At 39.2% G+C, this 20,167-nt stretch overlaps 1 protein-coding gene across 4 annotated transcripts in view; it reads right to left on the minus strand.

Annotated features, from left to right (window-relative positions):
- Positions 1–258: 258 nt before the first annotated feature.
- Positions 259–20,167, minus strand: part of melk (maternal embryonic leucine zipper kinase) — an 80,079-nt gene continuing 60,170 nt past the window's right edge. For 3 of the 4 annotated variants that reach the window (XM_052019107.1, XM_052019104.1, XM_052019106.1), the window contains 3 exons: positions 14,549–14,717; positions 7,488–7,591; positions 310–1,230 (listed from right to left, as the gene is read on the minus strand). In XM_052019107.1, coding sequence (XP_051875067.1) covers positions 1,053–1,230; positions 7,488–7,591; positions 14,549–14,717 — 451 coding nt within the window. In that variant the 3' untranslated portion in view covers positions 310–1,052. Of the gene's footprint in view, positions 1,231–7,487; positions 7,592–14,548; positions 14,718–20,167 lie in introns of all 4 variants that reach the window. The other variant, XM_052019105.1, reaches the window with a different exon arrangement.

A 20,167-nucleotide genomic window follows, 5' to 3' on the forward strand; every position in this document is an offset into this window, starting at 1 on the left:
AACTTAATTTTATGCAACATACTGAGTGTATAGTTCAACTGTGGTAACCGCAGCTGTGACTCTTTTAACGATCCCAATAAATCCTCTTTAAATCACAGACAGGAAGAGAATTATGCAAATGATATATTAAGCAATCTTTGACTGAATGCAGTGTTCTGTGAATGCTGGATTTTCAAAAAAATTAGAATAGTCACGTCTGAAAATTAGAAAATTAACAATTAAGATTCCAGACTCAAATGGTATATTAAGACCAAAACTAAGAAGAAAATTTACAAGTTTATTAAGGAATGACAGCATAGCTCACTCACACAGAGAAAAAGATGCACTATTTACAAATTACATGATTATAAAAATATACAGAAAATAAAGTGTAGAAGTTAATATAAACAACTATTACAGAGCTATGTTGTACAATTTATTCATGAGTTTCTTTGTGTGTATTAATTATACCTCAATTTTTAGGTCATGAGGTTTAACTTAATATTAGCAATAGCAATTTAAAATTGAATGGACCATTCCATTTCAAACTTCTATGATGATGTTTGACAGTTCCATATATAAATATTCCTATTTTGGCATACAAATGATTTTTTAAAATTCACTCACTCATGGCTAATTCAAGTTAGGAAGATCACATTTTAGTACAATTTCTTAGGTTTACATAGCTAGGAACACAAACATCCCAGTACTTAGGCTAATGCCCAGTACATCCTTCCTCAACCTCCATAATTTTGTATTTTAGGGACCCTCTCAGCTGATAGTGACCCAACATTGATGTAAAGATATAATTAGTATTATTTAAAAAAAGGGAATCACTAAAAGAAGATGTCATCTACCTGCACACATTTCCAAAACATCATTTTGTTTTGTTGTGGTCAGTGTATACTGATTCAGCTAGGTTAAATTAAACTGAGAAAAAAAAAAATCAGTGAAGGCACAGGTAAAATAGTAAATGCTACAGAAGAATTCCATAATAACAGTACTCCTTTAATAACTATTGAAGATTTAAAAAAAAGATTTAAATCAATTTAAATTTCTCATGTAAACACTAATTAGATGTTGGAACTGGATAAAATATCTTCAACTAAGCGTTTGTAAACCCAGGCATCACCCTTTAGTCGCTGTCTTCTGATACCAATCACTTCAGGCTTGCTGAGCTGACATATCTCCAGTTCGAACTGCATGGTGACCTTTCCAAAGTCTGACCTAGTCCGGCATTTTAAAGTATAGCTGATTGAGAACAAAGTAATGATTACATAGTACAAATATGGAATCATAAAATAGAGATTCTAAAAATCTGTTATTGCAAAATTAATTCAGCTTGAGCTAACGGGCTTAAAGCACCTAATGAGAAAAGTATGAAAGAAACAGACTGAAGTATGCACTTTATAAGTCACCCATTGAGTGACTATCATTCCTTGAATGCATAGACACATAGAAGATTTTTATGCTATGACCACAAAGTTTAGTCAAAACATATAGAAGTGAGCTATTTAAAAGCTCAATCTCATCAAAGTTTATATTGTACTTTAATTGGCATGGTGGCATGATTCAGAAGACTTTAACTGGTGATACTATTGTATCAGACCCAATTACCAGCTTTTTTAAAAACAAAATGAGGGAATTCTCCCCGTCTGGTATGCTAAGAATTATCAACCCAGTAATCGATTAAAAATAATATTTTACAATAAAGTAACAACACATTCTCAAAACTGGAAGTAGAATGGTATTTCTACTTTGAATAGAATTACTTATTCTGCTGCAAATTACACCCAATGTTGCTTCTATTTTGAAAAATATTTTCTTCACCTGCTTCCCTCCAGAGTTTCCACTCAAACATATTTGCCAACTACCAAATACAGTCTCCTATAAATATGGATTACATTGCCACATATAGTTGAGGTAAATATCATAGATGCATTTAAGATGAAGGTAAAACAGCACAGGAGAAATTTGTTCATATACAATTCTCAATCGGTGCTCCTAAAAGCACTGTGAAGGAAGAAAGACAATTGTTTTGTTTGGGAATCCATTCATCCAGATAGGAATATCAAATGATCTACAGGACTTAGCACATCCTATATAATATTTGGGAAATTGAAAAGCTCGCCACATGTTCACAGATAAAAGTTAATGCAACTCACAAGCAAAGGTTTATTTTGCAAAAATATTCTTGGTGTCTCAATCATGTCTAAATGTTGGTACATGGAGTAATTAATACAATAGCACCATCTGGAGGAAGCAAAATAATCTGATTCTTGAAAGCTGAGCATGGAAGGGAAACATTTAAAATATAAGATGGGCCAACAAAAACATTAATCATGTGCTGATCTACCAAAAAATGGTTTCCCAAACGAGAGCAGGCTCAACATAAAATGGTCAGACTTGCAATCTTATGGATTACTTTCTAGAATTTACTTATCTGAATTTTCCAGCTTTTTCTGGTTCTCTGATGTCAACTCCTGATTACAATACTGATATCTCTCAGCAATAAATTGGTCAAGAGTCTAAGAGGAGAGACACGGGCTAAGCCCATATTTCAGCCCATAGTAGGCTGTAACTTAGATACAGATTGAGAAGATGGATGCTTCATGTTTTACCATCTTCCAATAAAGAGAATACAAATTATTCTTCTGCTTGCATGCAAAATATTTACATACAAGTAAATGTAGGTAATCATGTTTTCAATATATCATAATGGTTTGGCCTATTTAGCGTTTTTAAAAGGAAACATTGCAAGTGAAATGCCTCACAGTCAGTTTGCTATAAAAGCAGAAAATGCAAGACATACGAAGCAGGTCAGGCAGCATCTATGGTGTGAGAAGCAGAGTTATGTTTCAGGTTGATGACATTTTTATCCAACTGGGTAAATTTAGAAGGCAGGTATTGTTTTAAAAGTTGCACAGAAGGGGAAGGAATGGGAAGAACAAAGGGGATGTTTGTGGGTGGTGGAACAGGGTAGAGGCCAAGAGAAAAAGGATGACAAATGGGTGTCACAGAAGTGGTGTAAGCAGCTTGTTAATGACAACCATTCTCTCTGGATGAGGTGTAAAGAGGGAGGACAACAGCAGGAGAAGCAAAAGTAAAAACCCATGCTGGAAATCTGAAATAAAGGAGAATACTGAGATAGTCCAGCTGGTCAGGCACATCAAAATTGGCCAGGGATTGAAAAGCAAAAATCTGCAAATGTTGCAAATCTGAAACAAAAACTTAAGCAGTTAACAAATCAGCAGGACAGGTAGCATCAGCAGAGAGAGGAACAGAGCCAATGGCCTGGGTACAATGATAATCTACTAATAAAAGTTTTCCAAACACTAATGGTTTAACAATGTGTTTACTTAATCCATTCATTTGCCATTGATGCATCTAACCTCTTACTATATACAAGGCTCAATTACTTTGCTTCTAAGTTTGCATTTCTTGCTGAAAGTAAAATTATTCCCTTGTGCTTTGTGTGACTAGAGTCAGTATCGATAGAGTGAACTTCAATGTCAGAGTGTCTCACAGGGATAAAGCAAAATATTGAGTTCATAAAATCAAATGGAGATGGCTTGAGTGGTTTAACATCATAAATCCTAGTAGAAGTACACCTTCAGTTTCAGCCCTTGTGAACAGATAGCTTTACAAAAAATGTCAACTAATTCCTTAAGATCAGATGTTGAAAATAACTAGCTGACAGAGTAACCTACAGTACCATTTTAAGACTCAATATAAAACAAGTTATTTCAAACCTGCAATGAAGTTACAGAAATGCAACCATTCTGGAAGTAGGAAAGCAACAAGTTTTCAGTAGTTTATCATATCTTTCCCATGATATTTATACTAGGCAATATAGTTGTATAACTCAAACCTATTTAAATTTAAACACTACATCATACCAAAATGAGAGACATGCGAGAATATTTGACAAACTGCTGTGCCAAAGACTCTTCCAGCAAAAAAAAAGGAAGAGTTTGTGTTAGACAAATGCAAAATTATCCAGAAAGTAGAATTCAGAAGTAGTAACAACAAATTGCTAATATGCTGAGACTTGCATTTCTTGGAAATCAAAGCTCTAAATTTTAAATAAATGCAAATTTATTTAAAAATGCAAAGAAATCTCCAATTAAATTTCCCCCCCCCCCCAAGTAACTAAAACTGACCCAAAGAGACCATTAATATGTAATTAATGCAATTACTGTAAAGTGTCCTGTAATGTAACCAGTGGGATTACTTGCAATGCAAAGAAGTTTTTACATCAAAATTATCTTAGCTCATGGAACAAAATCAATACATTAAGTTTCAGATCTACAAGCTGATGAAATTGCTAATGACAATATTGTACAACGTGCTCCAAGACAACTGGAAGGATATCAGATGAGAAATCAGCACTGTGGTCACTGCACTTCTTAATGTTGTATCATTTGAAAGCTCATCTGAACTTTGCTATTTATTCGTTCCTACTTATTCCCACCATCTCCTTTTCCTCTTGCATCCTCTTCTCCTTGCCACACAATCCAACCCCAATTGACTCAAATATTGTACACTATCTCATCTCCACCTTTGTAATATTGCAGGGAACAGATTATGAAGTGTATGGAAAACAATGAAGAAAACTGTCCGCAAAGATCTCATGGTTTCCATAGCATGCAATTCCCAATTCCATTATTTGCTGTCCATGCCAAGTCAGAGTCACTACAGCAAAGGAGGCAATCCTGCAACCCAAGTCAGCTTTCCATTGAGCAATTTATTCAATTCCATTCCCCTGCTGTCCCAGTAATCCTGCAAGTTTATTTCCCCCAGGTGTTAATTCAATTTACTTTCGAAAACTGATTGTCTCCACCTTGTGGGCAGCAAGTTCTAAGTCATTGTCAATTACTGTTTTTAAAAAAGTCCTTCCTTGCCCACCTGTATCTCTTCACCATAACCTCAAGTGTGTGCGCCATAGCCACTGTACCATCAACTAACAGGGACAACTTTTCCTTGTCTACCTTATCTAACCTGATTTTCTCCTACCCTTCAATCTCCTTTGCTTTAAGTAGAACAACTCAAGCTTCTCTGACCTAACATTGTCGTCAGAATCCCTCATCCCGGTAAAATCCCACCATAGAACCTCAATACCCTCCTTCAAGTGTCATGACCAAAATTGAATTCAATTCTCTACTTGTGCTCTAATCAGAGTTGTGTAAAGGTACCATAACTTACTTTTTTATTTATTTTTATATATATATATATACACACACACACACATATACACACACACATATACATATAAAAAACAAGATATATACACACACACACATATAAGTAATATATATACACACACACACTCAGCAGAGTGGCTTCATGGATAGCTACTACCCTTTCACTCCTATTATCTTCAAAGATCTTTGCCCTTAACCCCCCCCACCCCCCCAGTTCTTGCACACCTCAGAACTATGTCATTATACCTGTTGCCTTTCCCTATCCCTTCTGTCAAATGCAAGACTTCACTTGTGTATTAAATTTTGTTTGCCACTTGCCTGTCAATTCTGTTAGCCCACGTCCTATTGTACAGAGTTGGCATAATCCTTCCCATTTGCCACACTTTAAAGTTTGGCATCATCTCATCTTTTGAAATTTTACTCTGTTCTAGCATCAACCCTGTACACTAGATGGACACCACTCTGTGTCATCTTCCAGTCTGAAAAACAAGCATTTAGTGTGAAAATCAAAAGAACTATGGATGCTGAAAATCTGAAAAACAGAAAATGCTGGAAAAACTCAGCAGATCAGGCAGCATCTATGGAAAGAAAAACATTAATGTTTCAGGTCTGAGACTTTTCATCAGAATTGAGAAAGGGAGAAACTGTAGGTAGCACTGATGCTGGGGGAGAGCAAGGAGTGGAATAAAGCAATTTTCTCTGATAGGATGAAATAATGTGGCCATTAAGGAACAGTTAAGCTCCTGTGTTTGAGTAATGTGTTGCTAATATTGTAAGGTTTACATAATGTTGTATAGTCTAGCCTACTGGGACTTCCCCAGCAGGTCAGACTGTATAAAGAAAAAGGAAGAAAAAAAAATTGGTGGTGGTGGTTACTCATTTTCAGTCCATAAGCAGAAAATCTCGGAAATCTTGGTTTTCCAGTAAATGATGTCATCAAGCAGGTCAAGTAACCTAACAAAATGAATAGTCAAAAATCGCAAACTACCAAATTAAAATAAATTGACTAAATAGTTTATAGAGCTACAATTGGGACATTACAGTAAGTAAAACAACAACATTAAAATTTATTATTTAGTAAAGCACAGTTCTAAACAATTATTTCAGTGAATAACGATCTGCATTCAATTTATATTTAGGGGAAAAGATTTTTATTAATATATAGTAATAATGACTAAGACCATAAGAGCAGAATTAGGCCATTTGGCCCATGAAGTCTGCACCACCATTCGATCATGGCTGATTTATTTTTCCCTCTCGACCCCATTCACCTGCCTTCTTCCAGTAACCTTTGACGCCCTTACTAATCAAGAACCTATCAACCTCTGCTTTAAACATACCCAGTGACTTGGCCTCCACAGCCATCTGTTACAATGAATTCCATAGATTTAGCACCCTCTGGCTAAAGAAATTCCTCCTCATCTCCGTTCTAAAGGGACATCCTTCTATTCTGAGGCTGTGCCCTCTGGTCCTAGACTCTCCCATTACTGGAAACATCCTCTCCACATCCACTCTATCCAGGCCTTCCAATATTCAGTGGGTTTTAATGAGATCCCCCTCATCCTTCTAAACTCCAGCAAGTACAGGCCTAGAGCCATCAAACACTCCTCAAACGTTAATGCTTTCATTCCCAGGATCATTCTCATAAACCTCATCTGGACCCTCTCCAATGCCAGCACATCCTTCCTTAGATATGGAGCACAAAACTGCACACAATACTCCAAATATTATAAAGCCTCAGCATTGCTTTAGTACACTGGTACAGAAGTCCAGAGCACGGTGACATGGCTGTGAAGCTAGTTGGCGCTTCTCTACTGAAGCATAGCTGGCTATCAATACTCATCACCTCTTGTATTTTGCATATGATGGGAATATATCTGATCAGAAACTTCACTGATTGCTGAATAAAAAGGGTACTGTGGACAGTTCTGGGCATTTCACCTTAAAATATCAACTTTGGAGGAAGTGCAGCATAGATTTACCAGAATGATACCTTGAATTATACCCAAATTATAATAAATGTACAGAAATTATGGCTTGTGTGTGTTTAAAAAGTTGCATTTTGTACAAGGCAATTTTGTCTTAAAAAGTTGTAAATAGATAACTTCCCACTAATTTACTGATCACAGTGGAAAACATTGAAACAATGAATTCTGTGAGAAGGAACTATTTATTGAGATTTAGGATTTTTTTTTAAATGCACAGGTACCTACTCCAGAAGTTCCCAACAAATCTGCAGTACTTTAGCATTAATATCCCAATGTTATTTTCATTGCAAATTCTGGACTAGTTTTAAAAACTTACCCCTTTTGCACAAAGTCTACATGCTTGATAGGTAAAATCTGAATTATCTCATTCAAAACTTCATCTGCATTCATCATGGTGGTTGTTGTCACATTATATTGTGCCTATAAAAATAAACATAATATTACTACAGGTTCCACATGTGGTGATATTACAAATTCAAGGACTTTTCACTCTTTTAACCAACAAGCATTAAACACAAAAGTGCAATTCCAATTTTGTAATAATTTCCTTCTTAAAATGCTACAAATTTGAATTTTAACTTCAAACATCCATTTGCAAATAATAGACAGTATTGTCAGAGAAAATAAATATGATGATCCCTTAATGATTCAGTATTTAAAGTAAGCAAGGTTGGGTTTATTAGAGCATCTAAAGTATTCTAAAACAATTTACTTTAAAAGATTTCGCAGGATGGTGGTGTGAATTACTGCGTATCAGATTATAGTATCAAGCAAGCATGACTATATTTTGTGAGACTGTGGGAAAGGAAAAAAAATTGAGCAGCATTTTACAGATGGAGGTGCACTTGAGATATCATCTTGTATTCGGTCTCACAGGACTGATTTAATGCTAGATGCGAGTTATAATATTTTACTAACTAGACATTCCTGTTTGATACTAAAGTGTTACAAATATGTTTTCTCTCTTGTCTGACTTAAATGCTTAATACTAATCTGTTGCAAATGATAATGATTGCATTTATTACTTTCTTCCACGTCCCATTTTAAAGACTGTACAATGTTACTTTGAAGATTAACCTTTGGGAAATAAAAAATATTTTGCAAACCATAGGTTTTTTGGAATTTTGTTATAAACAAGAATACAGAGTCTAGTGGCAGATATGACACCACCTGACCTCTAGCACGTTCCAGTACACTGGTACACAAATCCAGAGTACAGTGACGTGGCTGTGAAGCTAGTTGGCACTTCTCTACTGAAGCATGGCTGGCTATCAACACTAATCACCTCTTGTATTTTGCACATGATGGGAATACATCTGATCAGAAACTTCACTGATTGCTGAATAGAAGGAGGAGTACTGTGGACAGTTCAGGGCATTTCACCTTAAAATATTAACCTTGGAGGGAATGTAGCATAGATTTACCAGAATTAATATCTTGACTGAATGTACAGATACTAGAAACAAAACAGAAGATGCTGCAAGTACTTAGTAGGTCAGCCAGCATCAGTGGGAAGAGAAACAGTTGACATTTTGGGTTAAGGACTCTTCAGTAACATTGTCAATATTAGACATTTGAAATGCATATTATTAACCATATTTCAATGCCAAAGGTGAATCAGTTAAATACAGTATTTGCAAATAGTTAGCCAGGTCAGTTTACAATTTGAGATGATCTGGGAATCTCTCAGCAGTGTCCAATTCAGATGTTTTCCCAACAAACAGCAGTGATTATGATATGCCAATTGTTTTAAAGTGAATTTCTTTCTATCTTGAAGAAAATAGTTTTTCCCATGGTTGTATGCGATATGAATTCACATTGTGGGCAGGTGAAGTGCTGGGAGTAGAGAATATAGCATTCAAGTAGTTGCTGCTCTGGAGGTTAATGCTATGATGGACAACAGAAAAACATAGGTATGGCAGAAGACAGCTGCAGATCTTCCTTGAACGGTTGTGCCAGTGGATCAAGAAGAATAGCAATGACAACAGAAGTAATGGAATTTTGGCATGAATGGCAGAGGTGATCAAGAATGTGTAGTTTGATGCTGATGTTCAAATAATGTAAATATTTAAGGGGCACCAAAGACAGTTCAGCAAAAAGGAGGATAGTGGAGGGTGGCTATTAAGCGTGGTACAATTGAACAACTGTACAAGAGGAAAGAGTCCAGAAAGTAGGTAAAAAAAACAAACAAAATTGTAGATGCTGGGCAATCTAAGATGGGTCAGGCAGAACTCTGCAGCGAGTTTAATCTGATGAAGGATTATTGACTCAAAACATTAACTATTTTTATCCACAGAAGGCTGCCTGGCCTGCTCAGTGTTTTCAATATTTTGTTTTTACTCCAGAAAGTCATGCTGAGATCTTTCAGTACAAGTCACATACAAGAAAGTTTGTCTAAATTAAATGCTTCAAAGTAAAATGCACAGTTTCTTCATAAAATTATAACTATTTGCCAATTCTAGAAATGTTATGTCACACAACTGAAAACAGGTGGCTAAAAAGGTTTACAAATTTTTTTCCCAGTTCAGGAAGAAATGTATGGACAAACCAAGAATTTGAGGTGGTTATAGGAGATGGGAGCCAAAACAGTGTAGACTTTGTGCAGCATTTCTCTGTGCATAGTGGACACCGAATGCAACAGACAGGGTGCACACATCCTAAAATGCTCTTCTTGCTAACGTACAAGAACAGATTCCAAAAATGGGAGAGTTCTCCCACAGTCTTGTCAACGGCTTCTGAACTGACACCACCAACTTTTCGTTTACTCCTATCCCATCTGACTTTGCTCTGCCACTCAGGACATACCCATCAGAAATTATGTCCTCAGCAGTGACTCAGTTGAGGATGTCTCAGAACAGATATAGAACATTCTGAAAGAGGAGGGTGAGCAGTCAGAGGTCATAGTCTGCATTGGTACTATGACATAGACAAGAAGGGAGGGAGATGTGGCCCTGCAAGAGAAATTTAGGGAGTTTGGTAGAAACTTGAAAAGCAGGATCTCTAGGGTTGTAATCTCAGGATTACTCCCTGTGCCACATATGCTATTGTGTATAGAAATGTTGGTTGGTTGGGGTGGGGTGGTAAAGAAGGGGGGCAGAGGGGGAGACAGGCTAATATCCTTGCAGGGAAGTTTTCTAGTGATACTCAGGAGTGTTTAAACTAGTGAGACGGGGGTAGTGGGTTGAGTCCAAGAATGACAGTACAGCAGCTGGGGAAGCTGACTCGTATAAAGAAAATAGAACAGGCAGGACCAATGGGAAGAGCAGACAGAGACAAGGGATAGCATGAGGGGGCTGGTAGGCTTAACTAGATTTAGTTTAATGCAAGGAGTTTCATAAGCAAAATGGATGAGCTGAGTGTGGATCAGCACATGGAATCACATTGTTGCAGTCACCAAAGCATGATTGAGGGAAGGGCAGTACTGGCAGCTTGACATTCCAGGGTACAGATGTTTCAGGCATGACAGAGGGGCTGCATAAAGGGAGGGGGTGCTGCACTGCTAATTAGGGAGAATATTACAACAGGGAGGATATCCTGGAGAGATTGGTCAATGAAGCTATATGGGATAAGAAAGGGGCAATAGAGTTCTAATAAAGGCCTCCAAACAATCAGGGGGAATTAGAAGAACAGGCATGTAGGAAGATCACAGAAGGGTGTATAAGCAATAGGGCAGTGGTAGTGGAGGATTTTAACTTTTTTAATACTGACATATTGACTGGGAATGCCTCAGTGCAAGGGGCTTAGATGGGGTGGAATTTGTAAATGCATCTGAGCAGTTTTTTGGAGCAGTGTTCCACTAGGCAGGAGACTGTACTTGATCTCTTCTTAGGGAATGAGGATGGGCAAGTGATAGAATTGTCCGTGAAGGAACTCTTTGGGAACAGAAAATACAGCTCGGCAAGCTTCAAGGTAGCCATGGAAAAAGACAAGATTCGTCCTTATGACAAGGCCCCTAAATGGGTGTGTGCATGGGGGGGTGGGTGAATTTCAATAGTGCAAGATAGGAACTGGTGGAAGTCGATTGAGAGCAACTGCTAGAGGGGAAAACAGCATCTGATAAGTGGGAGGCATTTAAAAGCAAGATACTATATGTTCATAGTTAGCATGTCACTGTAGGGATATGAAGTAAAGATGGTAAATTTAGGGAATCTTGGTTAAAAAAGGATATTGAAGGTTTGATTAGGGAAAAGAAGGAAGCACAAGTATAGGAAATTGACATTGAACAAGTCCTTTGAGGTTTATAGGGGATATAGGAGAGAAAGAAATTAGGAGGGCAAAAAGGGGCTATAAAATGACCATGGTAAGTAGGATTAAGGAAATCCTAAAAACCTTTTCAAGCCTATTAGAAGCAAAGAGGTAGCCTAGGAAGGAGTAGGTCCCCTCAGGGTCTAAAGCATTAATCTGTGTGTGGAGCCAGGGGACATGAGCAAGGTCCTAAATAAATACTTTTCATTGGTATTCACAAGGGAGAAGGATGTAGACAGTGGAGAGTTAAGGAAGGGGTACGCCGATATTTTGGAGCACATCAGGAAGGGGGAGCTGTTAAAAATATTGGGGCAGATAAATCCCCAGTTCCTGACAGGCTCTATCCCAGGATGCCACAAGAAGCAAGGGACGAGATTGCTGGAGCTCTAATAGAGATTATTTTCATCTTCATTAGCCATGGGCGATATACAAGACTGGAGGATGGCTAACACAGTCCTCTTATTCAAGAAGGGTGATAGGGACAAGCCTGAAACAACAGGACAGTGAACCTTACATCAATGGTAAAGAAGCTGTTGGAGAAAAATCTAAGGAACAGGATTAATGTTCACTTGAAATGGCAGGAACTGACTCGGAGTCAGCATGGTTTTGTACAGGGGAGATCATGTCTCAAAATTTAAAAAAAAATTGAAGGCAGAGCAGTAGACAGTTTACATGGACTTCAGTAAAGGTTGCACACAGTAGGCTGGTCCAGCAGATTAAGGCACAAGGGAACCGAGGTGTGTTGGCAAACTGGATCCTAAAATGGCTTATTGATAGGAGGCAAAAGGTAGTGGTGGAGGGATATTTTTTGACTGGAAGGCTGTAAGAATGGTGTACTGCAGGGATTAGTGCTGGGATCTTTGTTGTTTGTAAATGACTTGGATGAGGATGTAGGTGATCTGACGAGTATGCAGATGAGACAAAAACTAATGGAGTCGTAGATAGCAAAGAACACTGTCTGAGAATACAGCAGGACACAGGTCAGCTGGAAAGTTGGGCAGAGCAGTGGCAGATGCAAGTTAATTCAGGAAAGTGCAAGGTATTGCACTTTAAGCCAAATTGTCATGGCACATGTAGAGTGAATGACAGGGACCTTAAGAGCTTTGATGTACACAGGGATCTTGCGGTGCATGTCCATCCACAAACGGGTGGATAGGTAGCAAAGGCGGCATTTGGTATGCCTGCCCGATTAGACTGAGGCATTGAGTATAAGAGTTGGGACATCATGTTGCAGCTGTACAAAATGTTGGTTATGCTGCATTTGGAGTATTGTGTAGCGCTCTGGTTTCTACACTTTAGGAAGGACATGGTAATAAAAGAGAACGCAGAAGAGATTCACCAGAATGTTGCCTGGAATGGAGAACTGTAGTTATAAGGACATGTGGATAGGCTGGGTTTATTCTCACTGGAATGTAGGAGGCTGAGAGGTGATCTTATAAAATTTATACAATTATGAGGGGAATAGATAGGATAGACAGTCAGTCTTTTTTCCAGCGCAGGGGTGTCTAGAACCAGGAGGGCAGAGGTTTAAGGCGAGGTGGAGAAATTTAAAGGAGATCTGAGGTTTTTCCAGACAGACGATGGTGGTTATCTGGAACAAGCTGCCAGAGGACATGGTAGAGGCAGGTATAATTATAATGTTTAAAAATGTTTTGGGCATATACTTAGGAAAGGAGTAGAAGGATATGGGCCTAATGCAGGTTAATGGGAATCAGCACAGATTACACATCATGGTCAGCAATGGATGAGGTGGGCACAAAGGGACAGATGGTAATGATGGTCTGATACCCAAATTGGCAGGTTATGATTAGTCATGTCCCACAAGGTTTCATGACCTATGCACAAATTTGTTCTTTACCTCTTTGGATCTCCACTGTTACTAACTTCTAAGTGTTTAGAAAGTACTGTTTTATCATTTCCATAGACAACTGTTCATCACATTTATTATTAATTACTTTGATGGTAGTTCCTTGCATCTAATTGAGATTGAGGCCTCACTGATACAGCTGTTCTGTGAATGGTAGCAGTCAGGGGTTTTGAAGCCAAAGTGAAACGGAAGTTAGTAGGAGTGAGGCACCCTCTCAATGGCAAGCAAGAACCTGGTCATCAGGTGTGAGGTCTCTCAGCTTCGATGTACATTATGTAGGTATGGCCCATACCTTGCTCCTGCACCAAAAGTTCCACAGCTTCTCAAAATTTCATAATGAAAGCTTCTTACCTCAAGATGTATTGGTATCATAATTCAATCAAGAACCCAGTTCAAGCATTTGATTCAACACCATATCAAAATAAAAAACTTTGCAAAGCTGAGTTTTTAATCAACAAGAATCACACCCTTCAAAGCAAAAAGAAGTTCATTCATCTACTTGCCCTTCAGTGTGACACATTTAGCTGCCACTTTGGCATTTTATTTTCCAAACAGCCATGATCAACAATAGTCCAAAGGTGTCTTTAGTGCAGAAAAAAAATACCCAATGGGAAAAATTAATGCCAAGGCAAAGAAGAGATTAGGATTAAATGAAGGGGATATGAATCAGAAGCACAAGGTTGCAACACAAACCTATGCAAAAGCAATATGCCAATAGTTAAGCCAGAGACAGGGGCTAAAGAGTTAGCAGTACAAAATTTGCAGCAGCAGTAGAGACAGAAGACTGAATTTTTAATCTTTTAAACATTTGGCTGGAGAAGTTATTGCTCATTTATAGAGGCAGTGAAAAAGCTGAGTTGAGATGGATATCTCAAGTATGCACACAGAAGGCTAGCATCTGTGAATGGTGACAACAACAAAAATAAAGGCTACTTAAGGAAGAAAAAACAGCCAAAGAGGGATCCTTCAGTGGTTGCATTTGATGGCCTACGGGTGGAAACCATTTCTGTCTATGACAGATTTGGGGCAAAGCAAAATGTATATCATGAAGCTTGGCAATAAAGGACATATGGTGTAGGAAAACGTCCAGGACTAAAGATTTACAAAATTATAGATTATCAATATTTGTTATACATAAGTTAGCAGAGACAAAGCAAATTAATAAACATCCCCATATATGTTCAATATAGCCAATTCCACAGTTTAAACACTTCATTTGAATTTTAATGATGGATTAATTGCCATATTTAACCTGAAATACTAACCTTGATCCTCCTTGGTCCATCTTTAAAGGGCCTTTTCCGTTTGCTAGGAGTTAGCATTGTGATCATCTTGTCCAACCCCCGCTCTAAGCTTCCAAACATCTTGCCTCCTTTCTTCTTTTGGCTGCTTTCACCATTACCCTGATGTAACTCCATATCCAATGAACGAGTCCTGCAAGTTCCAACATTTAACAAATTCTTTCATTGTAATGTGGAAAAATCTGATCCACTAAAAAAAACAGCACAAAATGGTGTAAATAAAAATACATCACCTACTGGATATTTTATTAATATACAGTGTTGTTCACTTAACTGTTTAGGAGCTCTTGGACCTACCCAGGTGAGAGTTGGTTTATGACTGACCTTGAATAATAACCATTTATGAACATGCAGCAATATACAAACACTCAATTAGGAGTCCGGACGTGATGGTCCTGACGAGCTCCTGCTCACCCAGCCTGGAATATCTAACGGTGAAGTGTCGACCATTCAATCTGCCAAGGGAGTTCACTTCAGCTATCCTGATGGCAGTCTACATCCCACCACAGACAAACATGAAGCCTGCACTCAATGAGCTGTACTCTGTGGTCAACACCTTGAGACAGGATACCCTGAGGCCCTCTTCATTACCTCAGGTGACTTCAATCAGGCCAACCTCAAGAGTGTGTTACCAAAATACTACTAGCACATCTCCTGCTCCACCAGGGGCACCAACACCCTTGACCACTGCTATACAACCCAAAGATGCCTTCTGAGCCACCCCTTGTCCTCACTTTGGGAAATCAGACCACCAGGCTATGCTCCTTCTCCCTGCATACAAATAGAAACTGAAACGGGAGGATATGGTACAAAGAGTTGTGCAGTGCTGGTCTGAGGAAGCAGATGAGCTTCCACGTGACTGCTTTGAGACAGTGGACTGGTCCATGTTCAAAGACTCAACTGCCAGCCTCAATGAGTATGCCACCACCACTACAGACTTTATCAGCAAGTGTGTTGAGGACTGCATATCAAAGAGTACAATACAAGTGTTCCCAAACCGGAAACCATGGATGAATCGGGAGATCCACTCCTTACTGAAGTCAAGGACTGCTGCACACAAATCTGGTGATCCTGATCTGTACAAGAAATCAAGATACGACTTTCAGAAAGCTATCAGGGATGCCAAGAGGCAATACCGACTCAAAATAGAGTCCCAGACCAGCCATCAGTTATGGCAGGGCTTACATGATGAAGACGGGCTGCATAGTTAACAACAGTGCATCCCTTCCTGATGAACTTAACACATTCTATGCGCGTTTTGAACAGAAGGGAAGTGGATTGTCACCACCCACCCTGACAGCCTCCAATGCAGCTGAACCTGTGGTCACCGTTGAGGACGTAAGATCAGTCTTCCAGAGAGTGAACACAAGGAAAGCATCTGGCCCAGATGGTGTCCCTGGCCGTGTGCTCAGATCTTGTGCTGAGATCTTGTGCTAATCAGCTGGCAGAAGTATTTGTGGACATAGTTAACCTCTCCCTGCTTCAATCTCAGGTGCCCTCCTGTTTTCAGAAGACCACTATCATCCCAGTGCCAAAGAAAAGCAAGGTAACATGCCTCAGTGACTACCGACCAGTGGCTCTGACATCTACCATCATGAAGTGCTTTAAGAGGCTGGTCATGGCATGCATCAACTCTAGCCTCCCAGACAACCTTGACCCACTGCAATTCGCCTATCACCGAAACAGGTCTACAGCAGATGCCATCTCCCTGGCCCTACACTCAGCTCTGGACAGTAAAGACACATACGTTAGACTATTGTTTATTGACTACAGCTCTGCCTTCAATACTATAATCCCAAGCAAGCTTGTCACCAAACTCCAAGACCTAGGACTCAACACCTCCTTGTAACTGGATTCTTGACTTCCTAACAAACAGACCACAGTGAGGATAGGCAGCAATATCTCCGGCACGATTATTCTCAACACTGGTGCCCCAGAAGGCTGCGTCCTCAGTCTTCTACTCCACTCCCTATACACTCACGACTGTGTGGCCAGATTCTGCTCTAACTCCATCTACAAGCTTGCAGATGATACCACCGTTGTAGGCCGTATCTCAAACAGTGATGAGTCAGAGTACAGGAAGGAGAGAGAGCTTAGTGGAATGGTGTCATGACAACAACCTTGCCCTCAATATCAACAAAACAAAAGAGCTGGTCATTGACTTCAGGAAAGGGGGCAGTGTACATGCACCTGTCTACATCAATGATGCTGAGGTCGAGAGGGTTGAGAGCTTCAAGTTCCTGGGTGTGAACATCACCAACAACCTGTCCTGATCAAATCACGTAGATGCCATGGCCAAGGCGGCTCACCAGCGCCTCTACTTTGTCAGGAGGCTAAAGAAATTTGGTTTGTCCTCTGACTCTCACCAATTTTTACCGATGCACCATAGAAAGCATCCTATCTGGATGCATCATGGCTTGGTATGGCAACTGTTCGGCCCAGGACCGCAAGAAACTGCAGAGTTGTGGACACAGCCCAGCGCGTCACGGACACTAGCCTCCCCTCCTTGGACTCTGTCTTTACCTCTCATTGGCTTGGTGAAGCAGCCAGCATAATCAAAGACCCCACCCACCCGGGACATTCTCTCTTCTCTCCTCTTCCATTGGGTAGAAGATACAGGTGCCTGAGGGCACGTACCACCAGACTCAAGGACAGCTTCTACCCCACTGTGATAAGACTATACAATGAGATGGATTATGACCTCTGTTACGGACTCAGTGAAAGTCCCTTTAAGATAGAGAGTGGGTGTGTATGTGTGTGTGTGTGGCGTGCTTACGTCAATAGAAGATAAAGGACGTAATGACGTTGTAGAAGAAGAAGAAGAAGAAGAAGAAGAAGAAGAGAGAGAGAAGGGAGAGACACACCAGCCTGCTAGTTTTCTCTATCGATGGATGAGAAACAATAACTGTGTCTGCCACTGAAATCCATGTATGGAAGTTGGAAGTAATCCGGTGGAGTTCACTTTGTTGCTGACCTGTAGAAGGAAACAGGTATTTGTGTGTGGACGACCATGATTCGGATGCTTTTCGGGGTGAGGAAGTCACTACCGAGTAAACACTGAAGTGTCGTTTGGGTTCCATCGTGGAACATTTGGATTTCGTATGTACTCTCTCTCTGTTTCTCTATGTCTACGTCTTATCTTCAGACAACGGTGGTTGTTGAAGCCCTTGCTCACGTTTCACCTTATGGCTTGCGGAACTGAACTTTAAGAACCATTCCGGAACTTGGAGTTTTGGACTTTGTCACACACACACGAAGAGTTTAGTTTTAGGGGTTAACGTTCAAGGTTTAACATGTTTGAATTTCTAACATACTAACATTTTCACTTTTATTTTACGTATTATCATAAGTAGTGATTAATAAAATAGTTTTTAACACTGAATCATGCTCAGTGTGTTTCTTTTGTTGCTGGTTTGTGACACCTCACGATCTACCTTGTTGTGACCTTGCATCTTATTGCACTGCACTTTCTCTGTAGCTGTGACACTTTACTCTGTACTGTTATTGTTTTTACCTGTACTACATCAATGGACTCTGTACTAACTCAATGCACTCTGCACTGTGTAATGAATTGACCTGTATGATCGGTATGCAAGACAAGTTTTTCCACTGTACCTTGGTACAAGTGACAATAATAAACCAATACCAGTATCTTGTGTGCGTTTTCGTAAAGTATTTGGTACAAGGAGTCAAGGCTGTTGGCAAAATTTTCGGATGATACAAATCTAATGAAAATGACAAATTCAGTTCTTGCTGTAGATTACTTTGTTCAGCTTTGTAATCTATTTGGGAAGTATGCAGAGAGGTGAAAGATGAAATTTAAAGTATAGAAATACGAAGTGCTTCAGACAATGGGGAAAAGGAATCAGGAAAGGTCTATTACATATGGTTATTAAAAGGGAAATCGAATTCCAGGTTGATAATAACTGAAATTTTGAAAATGAGCAAAGGTTTAAAAATAAAACGAGGTGGTTCAACTGAGAGCAGATGCTTCTTAAATGTTGTTACTGTTCCTGCTCCCACTACCTATCAGCTCATTCCAGATACCAATTACTCTGTAGGGAAAAAAATAACCCCTCATCCCTTTAAACCTCCTCTCACTCACCCATGCCTTCCAGTTTTAGACATCTCTATCATGGGAAACAGACACTGACCATCTACCATGGCTCTAATAATTTTATATACCTCTATCATGTCACCCTTCAGCCTCCTTCACTCCTGGGAAAACAGACCCAACTTATTCAATCTCTCCTTGTAACTCAAGCCCTCCAAACCAGTCAACATCTGAATCTTTCCTGTACCCTCTCTACCTTAATCACTCCCGTCCTATAGTGGACAGGATGGATGGATGGATTGGATTATTAAGAATAATCTGAATTGATACAACTGTTGATTTTAAGATTCTTAAAAGACTACCTTGATCACAACCAACTATTTCTTGTTGCAGAACAGAAACAGCATTTGTTTAAAATGGAGAATATCAGAAGAGATATTAATTTGATGATTGGGCTATTTGGAAAAGACATCAAGTGAAATGGTGGGTGGGGGGCACCCCCACGAGTCTTGATTCAAAGTAAATAAAATTCTTTTAGAAAATAATGGTCTGGACTTCCCCCAAGAAATGTCAACAATTTGGTGTTGAACTGTTATCATTTCTCTCCATAAAAGACAGGAAACTTCAGACTGCCAAACAAGGGTGTGGAAATACTAAACTTCTTCAGAGGTGCTTTTCGGCTGTCCTCCAAATGCATTCTTGCATTAGATGCATTGAGGAGCCCAGCAGTGCAGTGCCAACTTCCTGCAGTTTCCCAGCAGTCATGTTGGGAAATCTGTCTGCTGAAGTGTAGACTGTGATTTCAGTAGCTCAATGAATGAACGACCTTTTGGGTAGTATTATTTTATTGATTGATTTAAAAACAATGGAATACGTGCAAGTTCACTGTTTTACTTAGTATTTTAATAACATTTTCAATAGTGAGTTTCATAGTTTGACGTCAAAGACATTCAAACTGACAGCTTTGGCAGGCTGGGAGCTTGCCTTAGCCAGCCATCAAAGCATTTCTATGGGTGTGGTCTAATCAATTAGACAGAGCTGTTGGAAGAAGTTGCTGTTTTAAGATCTGCACAAGTGTGGACCTACCAGAGGGGGATAAAGGAAATGTGGGGAGCTTGCTGCTCAAGAAATTTCAGGAAATATAATATACATGAGTACACTGAGTCTCCGTCAAAGGAGAATATATACTTTGAGGTTCAATTCCCAGAACTGAACAGGTACACTAAACAGAATATAACCTGGACTCTGATAATAACTTCCTTTTGTACTCCAGCTCTTGAGATAAAGGCCAACATTTTATGTTTTTTGTAATTGTATTTTATACTTATTCATTAATTTTTAAATGATTTCTGTATTGGGGAACTTTTAAATTTAGTACCAAATTCGTAGGTTCTTTTTGTTTAGAAAATATCCAAACCTGTTTGAGGGCAAGAAATTTGGAACAGAAGGCTCTGTGTTCTTATCAAGCTGAAATGGAATGAGCGATGTGTATCTGCCAATTCCAGCAATGACACTCTTCCAGACATGAG

The sequence above is a fragment of the Pristis pectinata genome, chromosome 7 (genome assembly GCF_009764475.1).
Source record: "Pristis pectinata isolate sPriPec2 chromosome 7, sPriPec2.1.pri, whole genome shotgun sequence".
Classification (NCBI taxonomy): domain Eukaryota; kingdom Metazoa; phylum Chordata; class Chondrichthyes; order Rhinopristiformes; family Pristidae; genus Pristis; species Pristis pectinata.